Source organism: Balaenoptera physalus (genome assembly GCF_965194825.1).
Source record: "Balaenoptera physalus genome assembly, chromosome: 2".
Taxonomy (NCBI): domain Eukaryota; kingdom Metazoa; phylum Chordata; class Mammalia; order Artiodactyla; family Balaenopteridae; genus Balaenoptera; species Balaenoptera physalus.
The window spans coordinates 147,863,601-147,887,275 of NC_138883.1; the positions used below are offsets into that span (position 1 = coordinate 147,863,601).

The 23,675-nt window shown below is 37.5% G+C and overlaps 1 protein-coding gene across 11 annotated transcripts in view; it reads right to left on the reverse strand.

Annotated features, from left to right (window-relative positions):
* Window positions 1-23,675, reverse strand: part of MORF4L1 (mortality factor 4 like 1) — a 62,648-nt gene that overhangs the window by 34,471 nt on the left and 4,502 nt on the right. For 2 of the 11 annotated variants that reach the window (XM_082448801.1, XM_082448804.1), the window contains exons 2-14: window positions 23,494-23,540; window positions 21,753-21,820; window positions 19,486-19,539; window positions 18,703-18,819; window positions 17,085-17,171; window positions 16,208-16,288; window positions 13,273-13,299; window positions 12,694-12,799; window positions 11,575-11,676; window positions 10,324-10,412; window positions 8,288-8,460; window positions 7,922-8,006; window positions 417-491 (exon numbers count right to left, since the gene is read on the reverse strand). In XM_082448801.1, the coding sequence (XP_082304927.1) occupies window positions 417-491; window positions 7,922-8,006; window positions 8,288-8,460; window positions 10,324-10,412; window positions 11,575-11,676; window positions 12,694-12,799; window positions 13,273-13,299; window positions 16,208-16,288; window positions 17,085-17,171; window positions 18,703-18,819; window positions 19,486-19,539; window positions 21,753-21,820; window positions 23,494-23,540 (1,111 nt within the window). Of the gene's footprint in view, window positions 1-416; window positions 492-5,757; window positions 6,508-7,921; window positions 8,007-8,287; window positions 8,461-10,323; window positions 10,413-11,574; window positions 11,677-12,693; window positions 12,800-13,272; window positions 13,300-16,207; window positions 16,289-17,084; window positions 17,172-18,702; window positions 18,820-19,485; window positions 19,540-21,752; window positions 21,821-23,493; window positions 23,541-23,675 lie in introns of those variants that run through there. The other 9 variants (XM_082448806.1, XM_082448807.1, XM_082448805.1 and 6 more) reach the window with 9 other exon arrangements.

Genomic DNA, 23,675 nt, shown 5'->3' on the forward strand with positions numbered 1-23,675 from the left:
AGGGCCTATCCTTGCCACCATCAATATTATTGTAAGGGAACTAGGCATCTTCTCCCAAGAACATGTCTGCTCGTGACAGTGACATAACTTACATGGCATTTGTTATGAGCCAGTGCCACATCTGGCCTTTAGAAAGTGCTCAGGAAAAGAGGGTTATCTTCTACTCATTTGTCCAAGAACCAATTGTGTATTAAGCCCACAACATGTGGGACGTCCCTGGCGGTCCAGTGGTTAAGACTACGCACTCCCAATGCAGGGGGCACGGGTTTGATCCCTGGTCAGGGAAGTTCCCGCATGCTGCTCAGCACGCCTTAAAAAAAAAAAAGCCCCCAACATGTGCCCCGCCCTGCCCCAGGAGGCAGGGAAGGCACATGGCAGGGGCAAGTCAGGTCTAGGAGCTGCATTCACAAACTCACAGGCTTCCAACTGAGTTTTCTTTCTGCCTTCTCTGAAGACAGCAAAGGGAACTATATTCAATAGCTTGTAATAAACTATAATGGAAAAGAATCAGAAAAAAAGAATAAAGACATATATGTATATATATATGCATAGCCAAATCACTTTGTTATACACCTGAAACTAACACAACATTGTAAATCAACTATACTTCAATAAATTTTTTAATCTAAATATTAAAAAAAAAAAAATGCCAAGCTGGTATTAAAAATTCAGCAGAATGGAAGGTATACCTGACTCCCACCAGCAGTCACTTCAGTGAAGTTTTCTGACTCAGAATGAAGTTTAAACTTTTAATAATTGTTTTTAGTTTTCAAACAGCATTAAGAAAGGCAAACGAACTGGCAACAGAATAAGTAAACACATGAGTTTAGCTGAAGGCTGTGTCTGCAGTGACTGACTAGGAAACAGCCACCCTGGAGGACAGAGAGGGAGGGATTCTGCTGGCTGGTTACCAGCGAATCGGGGCTGCAGGCCAAGTCCCCTAAGGGGATGCCCAGCAAGGGCACCCCGGCCTGCCAAGTCCAAGGCACCTGCGCCTGGCACCAAGGGAGCAGGGGTGGTAAGAAAGGAAGTCTTTCCCTACAGCCCTGTGGGGCTTTGAGAGTCCAAGGACAATGCTGGTCTGCTGCCTGCAACAAAGAGCAAGGTAAAAGGCCCACCCGTCTTGGGAGTCAGCAGGTTACATCAGCTTGTTGCATATACAGTGACATTTTTTTATTGGTTTTATTTCACAAGCTCCATTTGCCAGGCAATGCACCTGGTCATGTACAGCATTCACTCCTCACAGCACCCCTATGAGGCAGACACTATTATGACCCCCACTTGCAGGTGAGGACACTGAGGCACAAGACTGGTTAAGCAACGTGCCCCACATCACAAAATCAGTAAGCGGCCGGGTCAGGATTTGCACACAAGTCTGTGCTCTCAGCCCCTTCACTCTGCTGCCTCTTCAAAAAGGATTTAGAATCCTTGGGATCCTTAAAACCTTTGCAAGTAATTTGAATATGCTCTTAGGAAACCTGGCCTTGCCCCTGCAGGCCCATGGGTGGTAGCTGGGCACTATCCATGTCTTCCTGGGGTTTCCCTCCTCCTTGGCAGACAAGCCCTTTCTTAAACTCTCCTCAAACTACCCCACTGAGGTGTCCTTTCTCTTGCACCCTGGCTGATACAAGGGGGTATCTGAAGGGTAATATCTACTTTTTATGGTTCTTGGTATATATTTTCTTAAACATTTTAAAGTAAGTATTCTAATGCATAGTGATAGAGAATTTTAGTCTTAAGCTAGAAACAGAGAACTGATGTTTACTATTATGGGAAAAACCCTTTGACTAGGCTTCCATGGTTATGTCAATCTAAAAGCAGCAAGTTGTTCTGGGGAAAGGTGATAAACATAAACGAGCCGCCTGGTTTGCTGTGTGTGGTTCAGCAAAGATTGCCTCTCCCTGGATTCCACAGTTCAGGGCGGACACTTGCACAGGAACCCAGAGGATGAAGTTGGGGCAGCCATCGGGGTTGTCTGGGGTGGCCCTGAAGCAGGCACATGGCAGGAAAGGCCCTTAAGGGGACTCCCCCTGGAGAAGGGCAGAAGCCCTGGAGGCTGACCCAAACTCAGAATCAAAAGGTTCATGGAACAGCTGAGGGAAGCCACTGAGGACTTAGGGACCCTGGCAGATGTCCTGCTCTGAGGAAGGAAGGCTGAACATGTGACAGCCAAGAGAAGTTGTTCTACGGCACCAGAGTGGGCTGCCACCACAACCCTGTGCATGTGTCCCCAGAGAGTGGGCAGGCCCATGGACCATGGGGAGACCTTCACTTACACCAGCGACACCTGTGGTCACCACGGTCAATTAGTGTGCACATCTAATTTTCTGGTGTCCCAGTCCAGCTTGGGAAGGATGACTGACCCCTGGAATTCTTTGACATCCAGGGGAAGGGTGATCTAGAGGGAGGTACAAGAATTGTTGCTTATGGACATAAAGGCTTGAGCATCACCTGGAAAAGTAAAAGTGAAGGAGTGTGTCCCAAGTTGGTGACACAGGTCATACCAGGAACCTCCGGGGTCCCAGACCAACCAGCCCATGGGGGCATCTTTGTGTCTCCAGCTCTGGGACCAGGAAAGATAGGATGATGTCATCCTTGAATAAAAACACAGCTATCACCTATGCCATGAACATCGTGGAGAGCATGTTGCCTTTCCTGTGCATGCTCACCAAGGCAGGTAGGGTGGGGTAAGGGCGTCAATGCTGGTACCACTGCTAGACTCACAGGATGATGAGCTCAGATCAGAGCCACAGCCCTGCCCATGGTTAACTTCATGACAGAGAACATCAGATAAAGGACGCACCAAACCCTTAAGAGGTTTCTCTAACCTTGATCACTCCCAGACACAACACCCGTGAATCCCACCCCCAAGCCCCTCCCAAGGGCAGGAGACATCCTCCCAGGCTCAGCTGCCCTCCAGTCTCTCCCAAGGCTGCATCACAAAATACATCCATCTGTTCTTCTGAAACCACCCACTTCATCTCTCATTTCTTCCTCATTTTCAATTCCTACTTTTCTAATTATTCTCAGTATCTAAATGTTGCAATATAAATAAGCAATACTTATAGAGACTATTTTACTTCGGTTTCTTTTGTGCAGCTTTCCCCAACCTGATTCTCCCCAAAGGCTGCTGGGACCAGCCCAGCCTGGCTACCCCACTGCACAGCAATCTGACAATTGGCTTATCAAGACAGTGGGACAGTTGAAGATGCTGTCCTCCTTCCTCTGGGTCCCCACGGGGCTGAGTTTCTATCTCCTCTGCCCTGGCCCCAGTGAAACTCAGACATGTCCATCTGTCCATAGGGAAAGGTGTGGAAGGATCTGCACCACAAGGCTAAAAGTATTTAACTTGGAACGTGTGTGAGGAAGAAGAATCAACAGACTTCTGGGTTATTTGACTTTCTTTCAACAAAGCACATACATCTTTTGTAACGAAGAGTTCTGGGGCTGTTAATCGCATCCCTCTGCTTTATTGCTGGATCTCACAGCCGAGGTGGGGGGGCGCTTCTTGCCACCCCACCTCCACCGGCCTGCCCCACCGCACCCCTAGTCTGGACATTCCAGCCTGCACTACAAATGGAGAGGAGCAGGGGTCAGGAGCAGGGAACACGGTGAACTTCAGACCCACCTGAACTCTACAGGTGGGTCTGAGACAGGGCCAGAGCCAGCTGGAATAATGACCTTCTTGCCATTTTAGACAAATCAAGACAAATATGAAAGAAGCTACCTTGTGTCATGTGGAAGTGAGTGAGGGGTGAGGGAGGCACAACTTTCCTTCCCCAAACTGCGTTAAGAGGGTCAACCAGTTGGCAACACCTATTACTATCCTATGGATAAAGATAGCAAACTGGAGAAAGAAGCTTCTCCTTTAAGTCATATTTAAGGAGTTTTTTTTAAAGCTCTGTTTAAGAAATGTACATAATTATCTGTGTATATATCTGTCCCCTCTCACTTATTCTTAGGGTTTGCCACAGAGGAATAAGGGAGGGAGGGAGGGAGGCTCTCAATATTCTTAACTGCAAACAAGCCATTCAAAACCCTTCCTTGAGTTCAATCAGTTAGCTTAATATTTGGCTCCTAGATCAGTTTGATCCTGACCTGGTTTATCTTTCTCAAAGGTGACAATGCCCTAATTTCCAGACAGAAAATACTGTTAACCCCTCTCCTTCTCTTCCCCTGCCCCCAATAAATTACTATACAGTGAATCTCTAGTCTAGTTTTTCTCAAATAGGATCTTGCACTGAGATTGTTAAAAATGCAATTACATTCTTACTTTCAAATGATTAAGAGAAATAAAAGTGTGTGGAGACAGAGCACGTGTGTACACAAATATGGCAAAAATATTAACAAAAGGTAAATCTTATAGGTGAAGAGTATACAACTAAGTATTCATCCTACTACTCTTGCAACTTTTCCGTGGGATTGAATTTGAAATAAAAAGTTGAGAAAATTTTTAAATAAATAAAATCGGCAGTTTTATGAACCCCATGTTGAGCCTGCTGACCCAGCATCTCTGGGGGGCAGGGCCGAGAATCTCACCATTGCCCTGGACAATGCAGTCTCAAATGGTTAAAAGAAAATACGAGGTTAGAGAGCAAGCAACAGTTAGAAAGCCCACATCATACAGAGGGGTTCTGGACTCCCACACACATCACTAACCCACTCGAGTTCTCCACTGGGAGAAAACCTAGAACTAGCAGAGGTGCCAACCCTCTAAGCTCTCCTGACCCACCAGGAGTGGCGCTGAGGGTGGCCACAGCGGGGCCAGACACAGGACCTGCCCCCATAATGCTCTACGTATTTGGGGTGGGGCTAGGAACCTCGAGGCATCTGTGTGACAGCAGTGCTTCCAGGTCAACAAGGTGGCCTTGTTAGCAAGTGGGGGAATCTCTGGAATTCAGTCTCCAGTCTCAGCCTGTTCTTCCTTTGAGCTAAGTCACATCTGCTGAGCCAGCTTCTTGCCAAACCACAAAAGGGGAGGAAAGAAGATTCCAGAGCTGACTGATTCTGTCTCTCGACAACTAGTGTAAACAGAGAGCTATTCTGTTTGATCACAATGTCAACTCATCTGTAAAAAGCACATAACAATTGTCTGAGATGTTGTGTCAACCTCTCAACAAACCTTCCTATCTCAGATGAAGAGACCAAGGCTCAGACAGTGAAGTGACAGTCACGGCCAGGGGAGGACAGAGCCAAATCTGAGCCCAGCTTTTGGCCAGTCTATTTCATGGTTTATAACCATTCACAAGAATATATGGACTGTATGGGAGAACAAAGAAGAAATCACAGGGGGTACTCCTAGAAGCAGAGATGAGATGCCTTTTAACTTCAAGAACTTCCACAGAACAAAGGTGAGGGATAACACATGTCAAAACCTCTCAAGGAGGCCTATATTTAAACTGGGGGAAGGAGCTCAAATTATAGGCATTGTGAATAATGTTGGTAAACACCTCAAAGTAAACAATTAGCAGAAAGGTAGCTGTCACACAGGTAAAAACTCCCTCAGTGCTCAAAATTAATAATAATAGTCTATGAAAAGCAGAGAAATAGTCACGTGAACCTCTACTTTTTAGCCAAAACTCGAGAGCAAACTACCAAAAGCTGCTGTGGATTAAAGGTAGATAATGAAGCCAAGCTTCTCATTCCATAAAAGGCCAAACAAGAAAATCACTCACCTGAAAAATCACTGTCTAAATACAAGAAGGAATACACAATATACAAAGGTTTTGTGAGGCATCCACACAAGCACACTGCTCCTTGAAATTTAAAGAAAAAATTTATTGAAGATCTGAAAAACAATTTCTAAAAGATTGACTTTTCCAGAAAACTGTAGCTACACAATGCATTGCGTCTATCATGTTAAAACGTGCATTAGACACAAATACAAAAACCATGAAACAAGCCACCATTCTTTGACAATCTGAGCAAAGATAAAATGCCTAAGGAACAACATGGATGACTTGCAAAGGATGGGCTCTTTACTGTAAGCACCATAAAAAAAAGGGGGGAGCACAAATGGACGAGTGTGTTCAGTTATACACACTGAATTGAACCTTTGGCACTAGGAATCAGAGCATTTTGTCATATAGCATTAACACATATTATAAAAGTGCGTAGTGTCAAAGGAATAGAACCACCAGCATTCAAAAGCAGCTTTGTCAACTAAGCAATAAAACACTCTACAGTACGTCTCTCTGTTGTCCATCATTGAATACACTGGTAGCAACTTTGAAATGAAAAAAAAAAAAAAAAAAAGAAAAAAGGAGCTGTAACCCCTTTTATTTTCTGTTTAAAATCAAACAGAAAACAAACATCACTTCTGTTATACACTAACATTTCCAAAGTACATCATTTGTACAAGAGAAGGACTAAGAAACAAAAATGTGTTTACAGAGATCCAAACAAGAGTGAGTGTAAGCGCCTCACACAGCTTTCCGATGGTACTCAGGAGGAGCCACTTCATAATCGCTGGCACTAAACAAAGTTGCAGAGTTCTTTGCCAGGTATCTAAAAATGAAATATTCATTACAAGCATGAAAAAGAATCATATTTTGATACTAATCTCTTCTCAATTATATACAGAAGCCACACAAAGCACTTTAAAATATACTAAAATAATCACAACCTCACAGTAAAACTATGTAATTATAACTCAGGTAAATAGGGTTATATACCAGACAACAACACAAAAAAGGATGAAAGCCCAGAGTTACTCCCCTTATTTCAAATAAGCGAAGAACAGGAGTCACCAGAATACCAACCTGAGCACTTGGACTACCTTTAAGAAACAGGTGTTGTTAGCCTAAAAGAATAACATCTAGGTGTTTTCTTTAGCTCTCTGAAATCCATCATATTAAATATAGATTCAGAAATTGACCAGTAATTCTCAAGTTTAAACTTGGTAATTAACCACATAAAAATCAAAGGGACCTGAAATGTCAAGTAGTAGAGCACTTTCATTTCATAAAGAAGTGGGGGTAGAGAAAGGATGTTAATTCATCATTGGTAAAGCAAAGACTATAAAGTTGATTAGATTCCCAGGTTCACGCTGGTTTTAAAATCATTATAAAATACACGGTGCCATTTTAAGAAAATTCAAACACAGAACTATATAAAGTAGCAAAGGAAAACTCCTTCTCTCCCAAAACTATGCCCAAGAAACAACTCACTGTTAAGTATGATCCTTATTTTTCCAAATCTATTCCAAAGATTGAAAGTGTTTCTACAAACGAGAGGAATCATACCATACTCTACTGCAATTTATTTTTTTTTAAACTGACACAACATGGACATCTTTCTTGATTCGTATATTTAGACCCACCTCATCTATTAATAACAGTTTAAAATTCTTCACCATTTTTTTTTAATGCAATAAACATGCTTGGAAATCTTTGTGCATTCAAGTATTTCTACAGGATAAGTTCCCAGAAGCATAACTGTCTGGTCAAAGGGTAAAAGCACATTAAAAAATTTTATATGCATTGCCAAAATGCCCTCCAAAAAGCTGTAAAAACCAGGATTGCCCTTTCCTCCATTTCTCCAAAAATATAAGCCAATCGCCAGGAGGTATTTTAATTATGTTAAACATATTTTAATGGCCTTTTTACTGACATTTCTGTGAATATCCAATGTCTACTTTTCACTGGTTTGTTCATCTTTTTCATATTAAGAACTCTGGTGTTAAAGATACCAGCCCTTTAACATGTATGTGTAACATATATTCCCTTCATCTTTAAGAGCTTACATTTGCACTTAAATTGTTCCATTAACAATGTATCTACTCTTGTACCGATACCACACATTGTTCTGTTTACTTTAGTTTTATAATAATATCTATATAGTGTCAATCTATCACAGAGTAATTTTCAGTACACTAGACTAATTCATGTTTTTAATTTCAAGCATTAATTTTTAGACTTACTTTAGGAAATCATGAAGATAATTCAGTAATAAAGCAAGGCTCTTCTCATCCAGAGGTGTATAGGCCAACATTGCTCCAATACGTACTATTTAAACAAAAGAATTTAGTCAAAGTTACATCCAAGGTAGCACTATAAGCATGTATTTTAATTACATGAGCAAACGCAACAATCACTGATTCCTTTAAAGTATATGACTTTAGAAACTGACTTTGGATTTTACTATATTAAATAAAAGTTCAAATTGGAATTAAATCATTATTTTTGAATGTTATTTTATGTTACCCCTTGATATAAATTAGGAAAGACAAAAACATTAAAGGCTCAAAGGAAAAAAAGGAAAATTGTTTTCTAAATGGCAGTATTACCAAATAATCTCAGTAGATGTGGCGCTCCATACACCTGGGACATGGGCGCATCTGGGTGATCTGCAAGGATTTCAGCATACTGTGGTCTCTCAAATTTGTAGAGCAGCTGAGTGCCCAACATTACATTGAAGTATTCCTTGATCCCTGCCACAACTTCATTAACAGCATACTCCCTGATAAATGAATAAAAATATTTACCTTCAAAGTAGGTCACTGAAAGGAATTGAGAGATGAAGATTAAGTCAACCAACATAAGGGTAACGAATTAAAAGGTTAAATTAATGACCCTGAGCCTCTACTGAACAGATTTTTAAAACAGAGATTTAATAAGAAGGCAAGAAATCAATTCCAAAAACAGACCAGTGGTGAACAAACTATAGCCCTCAGGCTAGGGATGGTTTTCACATCTTCGGATAGTTGTATTTTAAATGGTTATATAGGTACTTACATATGGCTTCGATTTTACCTGCAACATTTACTTATCTGGCCCTTTAAGAAAATGTTTACCAAACTACAGTGAGGTTATCACCTCACACCAGTTAGAATGGGCATCATCAGAAAATCTACAAACAACAAATGCTGGAGAGGGTGTGGAGAAAAGGGAACCCTCTTGCACTGTTGGTGGGAATGTAAATTGATACAGCCACTATGGAGAACAGTATGGTATGGAGGTTCCTTAAAAAACTAAACTAAAAATAGAACTACCATATGATCCAGCAATCCCACTACTGGGCATATACCCAGAGAAAACCATAATTCAAAGACACGTGGACCCCAATGTTCATTGCAGCACTATTTACAATAGCCAGGTCATGGAAGCAACCTAAATGCCTCATCAACAGACAAATGGATAGAGGACGTGGTACATATATACAATGGAATATTACTCAGCCATAAAAAAGAACGAAATTGGGTCATTTGTAGAGACGTGGATGGATCTAGAGACTGTCATACAGAGTGAAGTCAGTCAGAAAGAGAGAAACAGGGCTTCCCTGGTGGCGCAATGGTTGAGAATCTGCCTGCCAATGCAGGGGACGCGGGTTCGAGCCCTGGTCTGGGAAGATCCCACATGCCGCAGAGCAACTGGGCCCGTGAGCCACAACTACTGAGCCTGCGCGTCTGGAGCCTGTGCTCCGCAACAACAGAGGCCGTGATAGTGAGAGGCCCTTGCACCGCGATGAAGAGTGGCCCCTGCTCGCCACAACTAGAGAAAGCCCTCGCACAGAAACGAAGACCCAACACAGCCAAAAATAAATAAATAAATAAATTTATAAGAAAAAAAAAAAGAAAGAGAAAAACAAATGTTATATATTAACGCATGTATGTGGAACCTAGAAAGACAGTACAGATGAACCGGTTTGCAGGGCGGAAAGAGAGACACATATGTAGAGAACAAATGTATGGATACCAAGGGGGAGGAAGTGGCAGGGGTGGGATGAATTGGGAGATTGCAATTGACATATATACACTAGTATGTATAAAATAGATAACTAGTAAGAACCTGCTGTATAAAAAATAAGATTCAAAAAAGAAAAAAAAAAAAAATTTGCCAGCCAAACCCCCTAAAACAATGAAATTCTATTTTACTAGTTTCTGATGGTATTTTTTCTTTAATTTATTTATTCTGTTTTTATTTTTGGCTGCGTCATGTCTTTGTTGCTGCGTGTGGGCTTTCTCTAGTTGAGGAGAGCAGGGCCTACCCTTCGTTGTGGTGTGTGGGCTTCTCATTGCGGTGGCTTCTTTTGTTGCGGAGCACAGGGCTCTAGGCGCGCAGGCTTCAGTAGTTGTGGCTCACGGGCTCTAGAGCGCAGGCTCAGTAGTTGTGGTGCACGGGCTTAGTTGCTCCGTGGCACGTGGGATCTTCGCAGACCAGGGATCAAACCCGTGTCCCCTGCATTGGCAGGCGTATTCTTAACCACTGCGCCACCAGGGAAGCCCCTGATGGTATTGTTTTAAAGTACACGTTTCAGATAATTTATTTAGAAATAATGTTTGAAGTGTCTTTGGGTATACTTCAAAGATATGTATATTCTTACTTATTATCTGTATTTCCTCGAGATTTCTTGTAATTTGCATAATCCTCTAGAATGGAATCCACATTCTTCTTGGCAGGAAGATAAAAGAGCTATGAAAACAAAAATACATTTGAATACTAATATCCTCTTTTTCAAAGGAAAAGTATACTAGAAAAGCTTTAATGCAATAAAAGATGACCTAATAGTATTACAAAATAGAAAAGGGCACTTAAAGCATGGCTAATGTGACTAACTAAAAATTTAATTTTATTTAATTTCAATAGCCAAAAGTGGCTAGTGGTTGCCATACTGGACAGCACAGCTCTGAAGACTCAATCTATTGCACACATTACACTATTACTATATATGGAATACACTTGCACATAAATTTACCTCTGTGATATTATCAAGTCATCATGTGTTGTATAGTATCACGTGCCAGACCCTGTCTGAAGCACTTACTTGAATATTCTCTTCATCCTCACATCAATACTATGAGGTTGGGACCCATTATTCCACTAAATGTAAACACTAAAACACAAAAAGGCTGGGTAACTTGCCCCAACTCAGTAAGTGGTAGAACTAAGCTGAACCTAGCAGTTTAGGTCCAGAGGCAAATCAAGAATCAAACGAAGTCCACATACTGTACAGTATATGACTGATGTCTATGAAGTTTCATAATCCTCACACAGTCCCCACTTCTCCCCTACCCCTGCTCGTGCTATTTTAGAAATTGGTTCTTTTGTCCTGTAGAGTGCCTCATTCTGGACTTTGATGACTACCCTTGTGATGTTACATACATACCTCATAATGTCCCTATCTCCTGTATACAAGTAATTAGACCTAGGATCTTGTCAGATTCACGTTCTTTTTAGAGGTCACAAATACCTTGCAGGCAGTATTGTGTGCTTCCTATTACATTCCATTAGCAGCCACGTATGAGACAATATCCCATTTTCAATGATAGTAAGACAGGAAATACATGCTTGTTTTTATGGATTTTCAGAATAATGTGTTCCTGCCCTAGCAACCGCCAACAATGAGTTATCTTGACCTTTAAAAAAAATTCATTATAAACTCATGGACTTTTATATATGTACTTCGTTTTATTCCTAAGTCCTTTCTGATGATCAAATTATTCAGTCCCTGAATTAAAATACTCATCAGTCATACTTTCAATATTCAAGTCTACAACCTTTTCTTTAGAAAAAATTTTTTTACACTAGCAAGAACATATCATATAGATTACAATCTGTGTAGCTTTCAAGTTACCTGTTTTTGCCGGGTAATTAAGTCCCAGTCATCAACAAGCCATGGTTTTAGTTCTTCAGGAATCTTTACTTTAACTTCAACTCTGTTCATGAATGTTTCCTCCTAAACAGAAAAAAAGCAAGAGTATTAAACATCTGTCCTTTCTTGCTGCGTAACAGCTCCAAAAGTGTTTTCTAAAGGCTTTTCTGAACCTTTAGAGCCTCTGGGTATAAATTAATGATTTACTCAAATGGACTGCTGGAATTGTCATTTCAAAACTGATAAATGGAAAGATCATATAGCTAACTCCTGGGAAAAAAGAATCTTATTCTTGATAGTCCATTCAATGTCTTTTCATGTGAAAGCAAATATTCTTTAGCAAATTTCCTTTTCCTCTATAAATGACCACTCCAACTTAATGCATTTTAACTTAGTATTTTCTAATTTATTGATTTTGAATAGTCATACCTCCAAAGACTAGCCCAAACACGACTATCTTAAAGTTTAATACAGAAAATTAAATGTACTATCTTCTAATTTGTCTTCAATAACTGCCTAAAAATACTTAATTTTTAGAACATACCACTGTTTTAACCTCAGCTTCAGAAATGTAAACGACATTGGTTAAAATTTTAAAACCCTTATTTTCAAATTCATAAGTTTGGAAATTATAAATATAATAAATTAGAAATAAGACATTTTATTCACTTATGTAAGAATCCTAAACTATTGTACCCACACATACATGTGGAACTGATAGGCTTTCTTGGCATTTTTTGTGGGTTTACTAAATCATCTTGGGACACACTAAACCATTTAATGTGACCTAGCTAAGTCTATTCAGTCTAATACCAAAGAAATATTCCGTGTTGTACATGAACACAGAGCTTTACAATGAACATCTGATGATGAGCTGGGGGTAAAATCTAGCAGGAACATATCTAGTGCTACAAGTGAAATAAAGATGTATACAAATATATCCTTTTTATCCAAAAAAGGGGAGTATTTTCACTTCAGTAGTTAACCATGTTAGCAATGCTTTTGAGACACTCAAAGTTCTATGACTTTTACTGTGTTGTAAAATGACAAGATTAAAAATTCTAACATGCTATATATTCATAAACTTAAGGAAAAACTCACATTTTCAACAGTAGGATCTACGCGGGCCCTTTTCTTGCGAGGAGGCTGAGGTGTCTCACTTGTACTGCCACCATCTCCATTTCCAGGTGCTGTAAAAATTTGGGGGCCAGGAAGGGGTATTTTTAGCTTAATAAATGAGAAACTCTGTTAAGGAAACTAGTTTCATGACATACCCTCTTTTGACTTTTCCATTACATTGATTTTACTTAAATCTACATTAAAGAATCATATTCCTACCAAAAATGTAACTTTTATAAACAGCTCTACCAAACATCTAGTACAAAGCGACATTTAGTAATATTACCATCTTACATTTATTTTTAAAATGTTATTGTCTCAGGATCAGTCATTAAGTAACATGAAAATAATAAACGCTTACAGGCTTCTCCATGGTAGAAAGAGTATGAGTTCTCTACTACTATGTACCTAACTCTAACATTGCTGTGATTCATATTTGAGACCATCAACATAAGCTTACTCTAATTACTCTAAAACTTCATAACTTTAAAAATTTAACAGTGAATTCAAAATGCAAATGTTATAAAAGGCAAAATAATTTAAACAAAGTTAATATTCTTACTTTTCTGTTTGTTCTTTTTTGTTTTCCTGAAAGGAGGGAAGAAAAAGAAAAAAGATAAATAATTATTGCTAGTAAAACTGCCTCTGTTTAAATTCCTACCAGGTTAAGTTCATAGAGAAATACTGCCTTGTTTGCTAAGATCAGGCCGCGATCTTATTTCGTACATATTCTCATTCACTACTCAGACTCAAGGACTTTTACTGATAGTTGGCTAAATCCACATACTAGAAAACCAAACCAAAACCACATCAGGAGACTTCCTTCCAGGGTTATATTATTCGTTTGTAAGTTTATAGCATGTTAAGTGATAAAAATACACCTCGTGAGAATATTATTAGTTCCACAAACACAAAAAAAAGCTCCAAAGGTTAAAACATTTTCTCCCAATTACTTTAGTACCAGCATAATTTGATTTTAGATTTGTATGTTTCAGACCAATCCATTACTCCACTCTCACTGGTCCAAATTCTTTCACTTTATTTCGTCTCTGAACTATATTCCCTCCACTACAACACCACACACTCTGTTCTCCCATTCGTAGAACAAAGCTAATGTCTTGGTTATCATCTCTAATAGCAACTTAACTCATGTTCATTTATATATATACACACTAACAAAGAGTAAATTACTAACTTCGATTTTATACATAATTATTTCTGGAATACAAGGAAAACAGTTTACAAAGCCCATGATTATAGATTATGCCTGGAGGGACCATAACAGAACACCTGAATATTTTTACTTTTCTACAGCTTTAATACAAATGTTAACTACCTGTATTCATTTAATTTAGAGCTTGGGGTTCATCTGATGACTCAAAATTAACTTATGTTGGTTACCTGGCCATCTGAAATTACAGGTTTTTCCCTCCTTCTCTAAGGTTAACTTCTGTAACACTAATATTTGTTGGACAGTATTTCTGAGTCAGATTAAACCATGAACTTTTACATGTCAAGAACATGGGCGGACCAAGAGAAGCCAAGAGCCCTTACACTCCTTTCTTACCCAGTCTATACCAAAGAATTAAAGAAAAAATACTGACAACTGATCTCAACTCTAAAGATCTATAAACTACACTTCAATGAATACCAGTGGTAAAGACTCCTGCTTCAACCTTCTTGCTTGTATTAATTAAACATGCAAGCTACTTTCTCCAAGTACGCAACGGATTTCATACAATAAATAAACTGCTGGTGTTGTCTGACTTCCTATTTCTAAGCCTCAGGACTAAATGTTATAATCAAAATATGAACTGTTAGAGTCAATGTATTTGAAAGAATAACTGAAGCCCAAAGTCATCCTTGAGAAAAGTCATTCCACTAAATAACGAACAACCAAAGTATGCTTGGAAGCCAAAGCACTAACAAAATTCACATATATTCACTATTAGTTTATAAACAATAAACGCCCAACCTTAAAGACCTAGATGTCAACAAAGTAAAGGTAAATCTGGTTCTCATATTTTCCAACCAGATGCATACATGTTTATGTATATTCAGAGAAAGCTACAGAACAATTACCAAACACTAAAAATGGTGTAAGGTATAAAACTAAACATTAAATATTAAAAATTGTATCAAAACCTCAAATCAAAATGAAAGAAAAATAAATAAATCTCCAGGTTTAATTACTCAGTATTTTTATTTTAAAATAGATCTTCTATTCTACCAGGGCAAAGCAATACTTAAAATTACATGATGCCTTCCTAAGTACTCAGATTACAATCTTATCAAAGTGTCATGTTCCCATTAAAAGGAAGACTCCTTGAGAAAAAGAAAGACTCACCCAAAAAGGTTAAAACCCCAAACATTTCAAAATGCATCGTTACCTTCATTACTTATCACCTAATTTTTAGGTAGTAAAGTCAGACTAGTTAGGTCTAAAAGCAACAGAATATAATCTCAAGGAAAAACATACTTCTCTTAAATAAATCATATTTTACAGCATGTTACTTTTGATCCTTGAAAAGAAGCACGTGACGGACCACTCATTAAACCTATCTGTTCTTAAAATATTCAAGTGGCAAGAAAAAATGATCTTTTAATATAAATTATGATTTTTTATGTTCTTTTATTAAGCTACCATTCCCACACTGGATTTCAGGTACATAAACTTATTACACCAATGTGTGTATGCATATGACTTGCACACATAGGCTTATTACCAAATGTTCTAAATCTTAAGAGTTAACAAGGAATGGTTTTTTCTTGGGGGTTGAGAGGAGGGGGGATGATTTGAAACCTTAACATCTCACACAGTTACCATGGGTTTCAAAAGGGGAATTAAAACTAATACACATATTTAGCACTACTGAAAAAGCCAATCTGTCCCCCAAATCTCAAAATTTGTGTCCTGATAATTCAACACTATACTTGTAAAAGAAAACACATTACATGTATACATATTTAACACAACTTAAAAGAAGCATTGTAAGGGACTTCCCTGGTGGTCCAGCTGTTAAAACTTCACACTTCCACTGCAGTGGGAGCAGGTTTCACCCCTGGTTAGGGAACTAAGATCCCACATGCCGCCTGGTGTGTTAAGTAAATAAGTAAGTAAATAAATAAATAAATAATTTTTAAAAGAAGGAGGGTTGTGAATGTACTTAATGTCACCCAATTGTACACTTAAAGAGTTAAGTGGTAAATTTTCATGTTATGTATATTTTACTACATAAAGGAAATATCCCTTTACTAAATAAAGGAAAGGTGGGGGGAGAAAAACTGCTAAGGACTCAGTATGTAATTAAGGAATCAGTATGTAATTAACAGGTATTTTCAGCAACCCAACACCAAGGGGGTTCTCACTGGCATTTTTCCAATCACAACAATGTTCCAGTTTTCATTTTCAATAAATCCTAACAGAAGACAATGTGTGTCAAGTTTGAGTTTCACAAACAGCATGTAAAATTAAAACAAAGACAGAGCTTCTTACACTTCAACATTTTTCTGTTGCAGACCAGAAGTCTTCTTTCCAGGGGCAGCCCCTCTCATCTTCCCCTCTGCATACTGCTCCCTTCAAAAATAATTTCAATAATAATCTTAAAATGAGTATTTACGTGGAAAAATAAATTAATCACTTGATTCCATTTTGAAATTTATATTCAAATTGAAGTCCTGAGCCTATACATATTGTGGTACAAAGTTTTTATTTAACCAGTTCAACAGAGATAATGTATTTACAAAAATCAATTCAAGAAAGAACAGTAAAAAGCCCTAAGATTCGACTCTTCTATACTTATGAAAATTAAAATAAATGTAGTAAAAAGTGACAATAGATTCTCCTATAACTGAAAATTACATTTGTTTTGAAATTCACCAATCCCAATGTTTTTTAATCTGATCCCATTTTATCATTTCCATTTTCTTAATATTTCAGTTTTGAAATTAAAACAATTACCCTATAGACCACACAGTCTTTCAGGGTTCCTTTTCTCAATGTGCTTTCAGAGGTGAATAACAATGGGGACCGCCCCCCCTTTCTTATTCCTCCCCCACCAAGTGTACCTTCCAAACAGCCCAGGAGATAAGACCGTAACAATGAGTTTGCAACTTCAGAAATTTCCAACAACATCCTGCTCTGTTTTCTACCTACCTCTAAGGACAGACTCCAGAAATGACATGTATGCTACTTCCTTTCCCCAGGAAAGGCTTTTCTGATCACTTGGAGTCAGAGTCATATCACAGCAGCTGACAGGTCCCAAGGATCATTTTAAAGGCAGGCAGCCAACATGATTTCCATTGTGGATTTCATTCCTAAAAATTAACTTACAGGCATTTCTCCTCATATTCATGTTGCAAAACAAACTTACTGATTGGCTTTTTGAAGTTCTCGTTGTTTCTGCAAATTGGTGTCCACGTATTTGAGTACTCTGCTTTCTGGAACCCATTCATCCCAACTGAAAAAGAGAAAAATTAAAATATCATTCAAAACTATTTCGTTATTACTCAGACTCTGTCCTCCAATTATCTTTTTTTAGAAATACAAGAGGCAAGACTTTGGACTTCTCTGGACTAATTTCACGAACTGGCATTACAAATTCATTCTCAACTAAAGTGAAAATCTGTTCTGTAAAAAGGCAGTAAAGGGACGTCTCTGGTGGTCCAGTAGTTAAGAACCCACCTTCCAATGGAGGGGATGCAGGTTCTATCCCTGGTCAGGGAACTAAGATCCCACATGCCACAAGGCAACTAAGTCTGCACACCAGAACCACTGAGCCGTGCGCCACAACTAGAGAGCCCACATGCTGCAACTACAGAGCCCACGCACAACTAGAGAAGCCCGCATGCCACAATGAAAGAGCCCATGTGCCGCAACTAAGACCCAGTGCAGCCAAAGAATAAATAAATGAAAGATTTTTTTAAAAAGGCAATAAACATATTCTCAGAAGCAACATTCCAAATCTAAACTGCGAGTCCAAAAACAGATTATTCAAATTGTTTTTTAAAATGGCATAAAAGCATGGCATTTAACATAAGAGCCCCTAAGCAACTATCCTTACAGAATAAAGGTACCTAAAAGAACTTTAATTCCAAAAAAAAATGAGGCACAGGAATCCATAAGAAGCTGACTTCTTAAAGAACTAAAACTAACTGGCTGGTTACCTGTGATACAGAATTACAGAACTCTCTGTGCCTTAGTTTCACCTGTAAAATGAGGATAATAGTACCTATCTCATAGGATTGTTATGAGAATTAAATAATACATATAAAACACTTGAGAGTTTGACCAAAAAAATAAACACTCAAGGTCTGTCAGAAACATATTACGAGGTCTACAATACGGAATACCATCTAGATCAGCTCAACTAAGACTGTAAATTGAAGTGTTACAATGGTTATCACTCACTCACAAACGAATACACCAACTTTCGAGGCAAAACCATTCTTGGTGTTCTAAACATCAAAAGACAGAACCAACCACTCTCTTAAAATATCAGTTGCTAAGGCCTTCTGGCACTTAGAAAAGCTCCTTCAAAACAAGATCTTTTTTAAAAATTTTATTTTATTGATGTATAGTTGATTTACAATGTTGTGTTAATTTCTACTATACAGCAAAGTGATTCAATAATACGTATATTTACATTCCTTTCATATTCTTTTCCATTATAGTTTATCATAGGACACTGAATATAGTTCCCTGTGCTATAGTAGGACCTTGTTGTTCAGAACAGGATTTCTGATGTGGCTTTTTTTCCAAAAGGGAAAACAAAGATAAGGTATTTCTTAGGGAAATGCTGAACTTTTTGTGCAAATTTTTTCCTCCTGCTGATGGAGCTCCTTTAGTGACACAAAGAGATGTATCCTCAAAGTCTTTTACTTAATAATTTCCCACCTTTGACCTCATGTAAAACAGCCAAAAGAAGAATAAAAAATAAAAAGCAACCCTCAACATGATCTCCTAGAGAAAACTTTAAAACATGCATTTACCTAGAGGTCAGGAGGGGGTGGTGTACTGAGGGAGCTCCTTCAGGAACAGGAAAAAGTGCTACAATATCCTCATGTGTCTTCAAAGTTTTTTCAGAGCGCCTGGGCCTCACAGCACTTCTGATACAGACAGCATAGTACAAAGTAATCTCAGTAACTAGGTGTAGAATTTAGCTTAAGCTTTAAGATTTATTTACAAATATAATACTTAAATGTCTGTGCCAACAAATTCCAATAAGGTTTTTGAAAATTTAGAAATATCTTACTATCTATTGTGCTTTTGAAAAAGTATACATTTACTGAAGTTTAAGAAAATTCCAGTTTGGAGACTGGGCTTTTGTTGTATGCTTTTCTGAAAGTACAGTATCCTATAAACTGTACTCAAAATGCGGATTTTATTCTTATATCTGTTCCAATTCTCTCTAAATTAAAGGGAGCTAGCAAATTTTTATTTACCACAAAGTTCCATTTTAGAACCTTGCAAATTCCTTCCGATATAAAATGCATCTAAATAAGGACCTTGATCTAAAAACCAATTCTTGAGTTTCCTTCACATGTCAGGAGCTGAAAACCCTTGCTGAACCACAGGAAAATGAAATGACATCTTTTGCTCTGAAGAACACCACTACTAGGGTAGTAACTGAAGGCCAAATATCCAGAAATTTTTACATATAGCTCAAGCATAAAAGAATTTCAGAATTTTCTAAAGGTAGCTTGTCATTAATTCCCAAAGTCACAATGACCCATGGCACTACTTACACAGCACTAAATAAAAACATAACATACTTGCTGGGTATTTGAGCAACTCCTCCTCCTTTCTGTATGGATTTAAAGGCTTCTCTAAATACTTATTAAAGATAAAAAATTTCAAAATTCCGTATATTTATCTATACACCAGAACAACTACAAAAAACACATCCTTGTTAATATTCCTCAATACGTCTACAAAGATATAAAGATCTCCAATATTTAGTGTTATTTTTTCCTTAATTCTTTTTACAAGGAGTAATATATAAAATGAGACAAACAAAAAACCAAAAAAACTATGTACCCTATCATTTATTTGTGTTACTAGATAACATAACAAAGGAAACAAAGGTTTATTTTCAAGCAATACTATCAGAAAATGCAAGTATTTTATGTATTTCCACAATTTCTTATAAGCTACAAATGCCACTTAAAACCCAGTCTTCACACTGTACATACGTGCATGTGATTTTACAGAAAATATTATACATGAAAGAATTAAGCACAAAAGTGGTCTTCACTGTTATTAAGATGAAATCCTAAAACACTTAAAGTGTGCACGGGGATGGGGTCAGACCTATTCCATGAATTTGCTATTTGCTTTTCTTTAATTTCCTGGATAGACTTCCCATACATGATATGCATAAATAAGATATTCTATTTCCTATAGTGAACTGAGATTCTCTTTATATCTTGATAATACTCTCAACTTTACCTGATGTTAACAGAATATTGATATATAACATATTAAGTCTAATAAAAGGCTGACATACAGTTTTAAACACTTCATTTTTTTAACAGGGAAGAAAAAGCCATAAACTACACTGGGATCCAGAAGATAAACTCTCCTGGATATTAGACTCAATTTAGCATTAAACCTGAAATCCCATTTAAAATCATAGACGCTTACTTCTATTAAGACCAAAGGATTAAAAGCCCATAGGGTCACTCTGAGTTACTGTATTACCAACATATCATTATTATAAATATTTTAATTATCATTAACTGGGAAAAAATCATTTGTTGAATGCGCTTTTACACATTTTACATCTCCACCTTTCTACAATCATACTAATGGAAGAAAAAGTAAGGGTCTGGTATTTCTTCTTAGCTAAAACCATTTTGTGATAAAATTTTCTAATAAATAAAACTAACTGGGTTGGTCACCTGGCTATGGGACTGTATGAAAGAAGACCAAAGTCACAGGGTCAGTAAATGTCAAGGAGAAAAGCTCCTTCCAAAGCAAGAGTATTCATCAAATCAGATGGCAGTGCTCACTTGGAGAGCCAGCTACCAGAGTATGGCTAAGGTGACACAAAGCTTTAAAATCTGCTAGAAAACAACTCCTCAAGAACTACACTTTCTGGCAGTACTATTTTTGAAGAACAAAACACCATTAGTAAAATTAAAATCCTCTCATAGTAAAAATTATAGGCTATTCAATTACAAGCACCAAAAATGAATTAAATTATCAAATGTGATATTTATGGGCCCCAAGAAGAAAGACCCATCACTGACAAAGAGCTCCAATGGCTAAACATTCTAGAATGTGTTCAATCTATAACCACTGTCCACTCCCAGCAACATCAATATCACTTCTAAAAAAGAAAAAAAAGTTTAACTCTTTGGGGTGCAAAATTAGGTTCTGTAACTAAATTTCTGTACCTCGGTTAAGTCATATGCTAAAAAGTGAACCACATGAATTCACTTTGTTAGCATTTAATTATGCTTCCGAAGTTCAAAACATGAGCTGGTTAATACTTCCAAATCAGGCAATCTTTTTCTTCCCCCCCCCCTTTTCTAGGTAGAAAAAGCCAACTAGCTTTGAGTATAACTGCTTGAAATACCATATGTAGTCACTAAGTTTGTGTTAAGGCAAAAAACTCAAGCTGTCCTAAAATGTACCAAAACCAGAAAATAGTTGGGCTGACTAATTATTATTAGACATTATACCGGAACACAGAAATACTCCAAAGAATGTAAAATAAAATGGCTGTAGGGGACTTCCCTGGCGGTCCAGTGGTTAAGACTCCAAGCTTCCAGTGCAGGCGGCGTGGGTTTGATCCCTGTCAGGGAACTAGGCTAAGATCCCACATGCTGCGCAGTGCAGCAAAAAAAAAAAAAAAAGGCTGTATACCCTAATTTCTATTCTATTTTCATCACACTACAAATGGTTCACCTCTGCCTCAACATGTATTTACATTAAAACTGCAAGAATTAAGAAGCATATGCTTGTATCAGTCTACGACACAAAGCTACCTTGTTAATTATAAATAAAACATTGCTTTTAAAGATCTAATACTCACTTTTTATTCCAACCACTGTAATGTATAAAGTATTTCACTTGTTTATCCTTTATGGCAACCTTTACACACTGAAATAAAAAAGAAAAAGTTCACTTAGAAATACTGAAGGAAATAAAAAAGACTACCTGGATAATTTTCAAGTATCCAATCTTTCGAAGACAAACTCTACACTTAAACTCTCTGGTGGCCAAAATGAACATAATAAGATGCAACTCTTTAAAAGAACATTATTTAAGCCTTCAGACTACTTAGGTATTCAGAGTTATAAAACTGCCAAAGAGTCATAAAATTTGTTGGAGTCAGTCCAACAAATCTGAAGGACCATAAGCACAAAAGGTCCCCCTAAAACCTTAAATCAATGGGCTAGATAAGCTATCCAAGAACAGCTAATGAAAACTGTATTTGTGTTTTCTCAAAGTCCAACTAGCCAAAAGCTACATTTATTTCAAAAATAAATTCAGCTCAAGAATTAAACTCTTTTAAAAATATTTAAAATAATTTTGAATAATTTGAATCATTAAAAAATTTCATTAGCTTACACAAGGCAATAGCTGTTCTGCTGCAGATTATCAGCAACTAGCAAGGTGACAGATGAAAAACATCTTGTGTTCTTCTTAAAAGCAGCCAAACAAATTGGATTGAATCATTAGGGGAAGTCATTAACTATGAAAAAGTGAGGACTGTCTGGATTTAAGTTTTTATCAGATGCAAATCAAGAGAACCACAATAGTTTAAGCTATTTCAATCACCATTTAAAATTGTTCACTGGAGTGTTTCTGCTGCCAGAGCAGAAAAATCCGCCAGTCCAGTAGAGTTTGCCAGAAATTGATACAACAAAAATAACATTCAAGGATATAAATGACAAACAGGACTTAAAATATACTATAAGCTGCAGCAGTATTAAACCATTAAGATATACGTACACACACAAAAAGTTCTTGACCATCTCCATGAATCCAGTTTCAGCCATTTTAGAACTTTAAAAACATACATCCACTATGTATTCAAAATAAGTACAGTCTTATTTTCAGAGACATAAACTATTTACCAAGAACATACGTAGAAATTACCTTTAACTAAATATTATACTGCTCAGCATACTGTTCATTTTTTAAAAAAACTACCACTGTAAAAGAAGTTGACACATCTTAAATATTTGTGCTAAAAAAGTTACCAGAAACAAAATACTAAGAACACCTTTGACTTCGTAATGCATCATCCCACTTATCTTTGGCTAAATGGAAAAATCAGTTATTACCTGAGCACAACACTGATACAGAGAAAAGGGAAAGGGAACCCCCCCCAATTCAAACTTTGCCAAACAATCCAACAAGTAAGTTAAATGTACTCATTTTAAATGTTAGTTTTTTACCTTTAACGTAACTACTCAGTGCTTACTCAGCACATTATATTTGCAAATTAAGTTAACTTTGCCAGTATTTTCTCACAAGTCATTAACTACAAAATGCTATTTTGCTCCCATTAATAGTCAATTTTCTATCTTTCCCCTCAAATGCTCTTTCCAACTACTGGACCTTTAGCAGCTCAGTAAGATGAATGGCAAGACAGCAATGCTTTGTAAGACCTACTAAGAAAGCAGTAAGTCACCCATAAAGAGAAGATGAGAAACTATGAATCTATGAAAAGGTAGCTCTCACTAAAGCTACCAACCATTGAAAACTGATATTATCCAACCAGTAATTTCAGCCAACTTTTCAAGAGAAAGCAAGTTTATTAATACCTTTGCTTCATAAAGAAGAGGCCCATGGAAGCACAGCACTCTCTCACCTGTAAAAGTAAAAAACACACACACACACACACAAAGTACTGGGTTAGTTGTGATTTCTCTTCATACATAAGAATATGCACATCTGGTTGTGATGGAGAGCCATCACGCTTGTACCATAGTATTCCCCAAAAAAG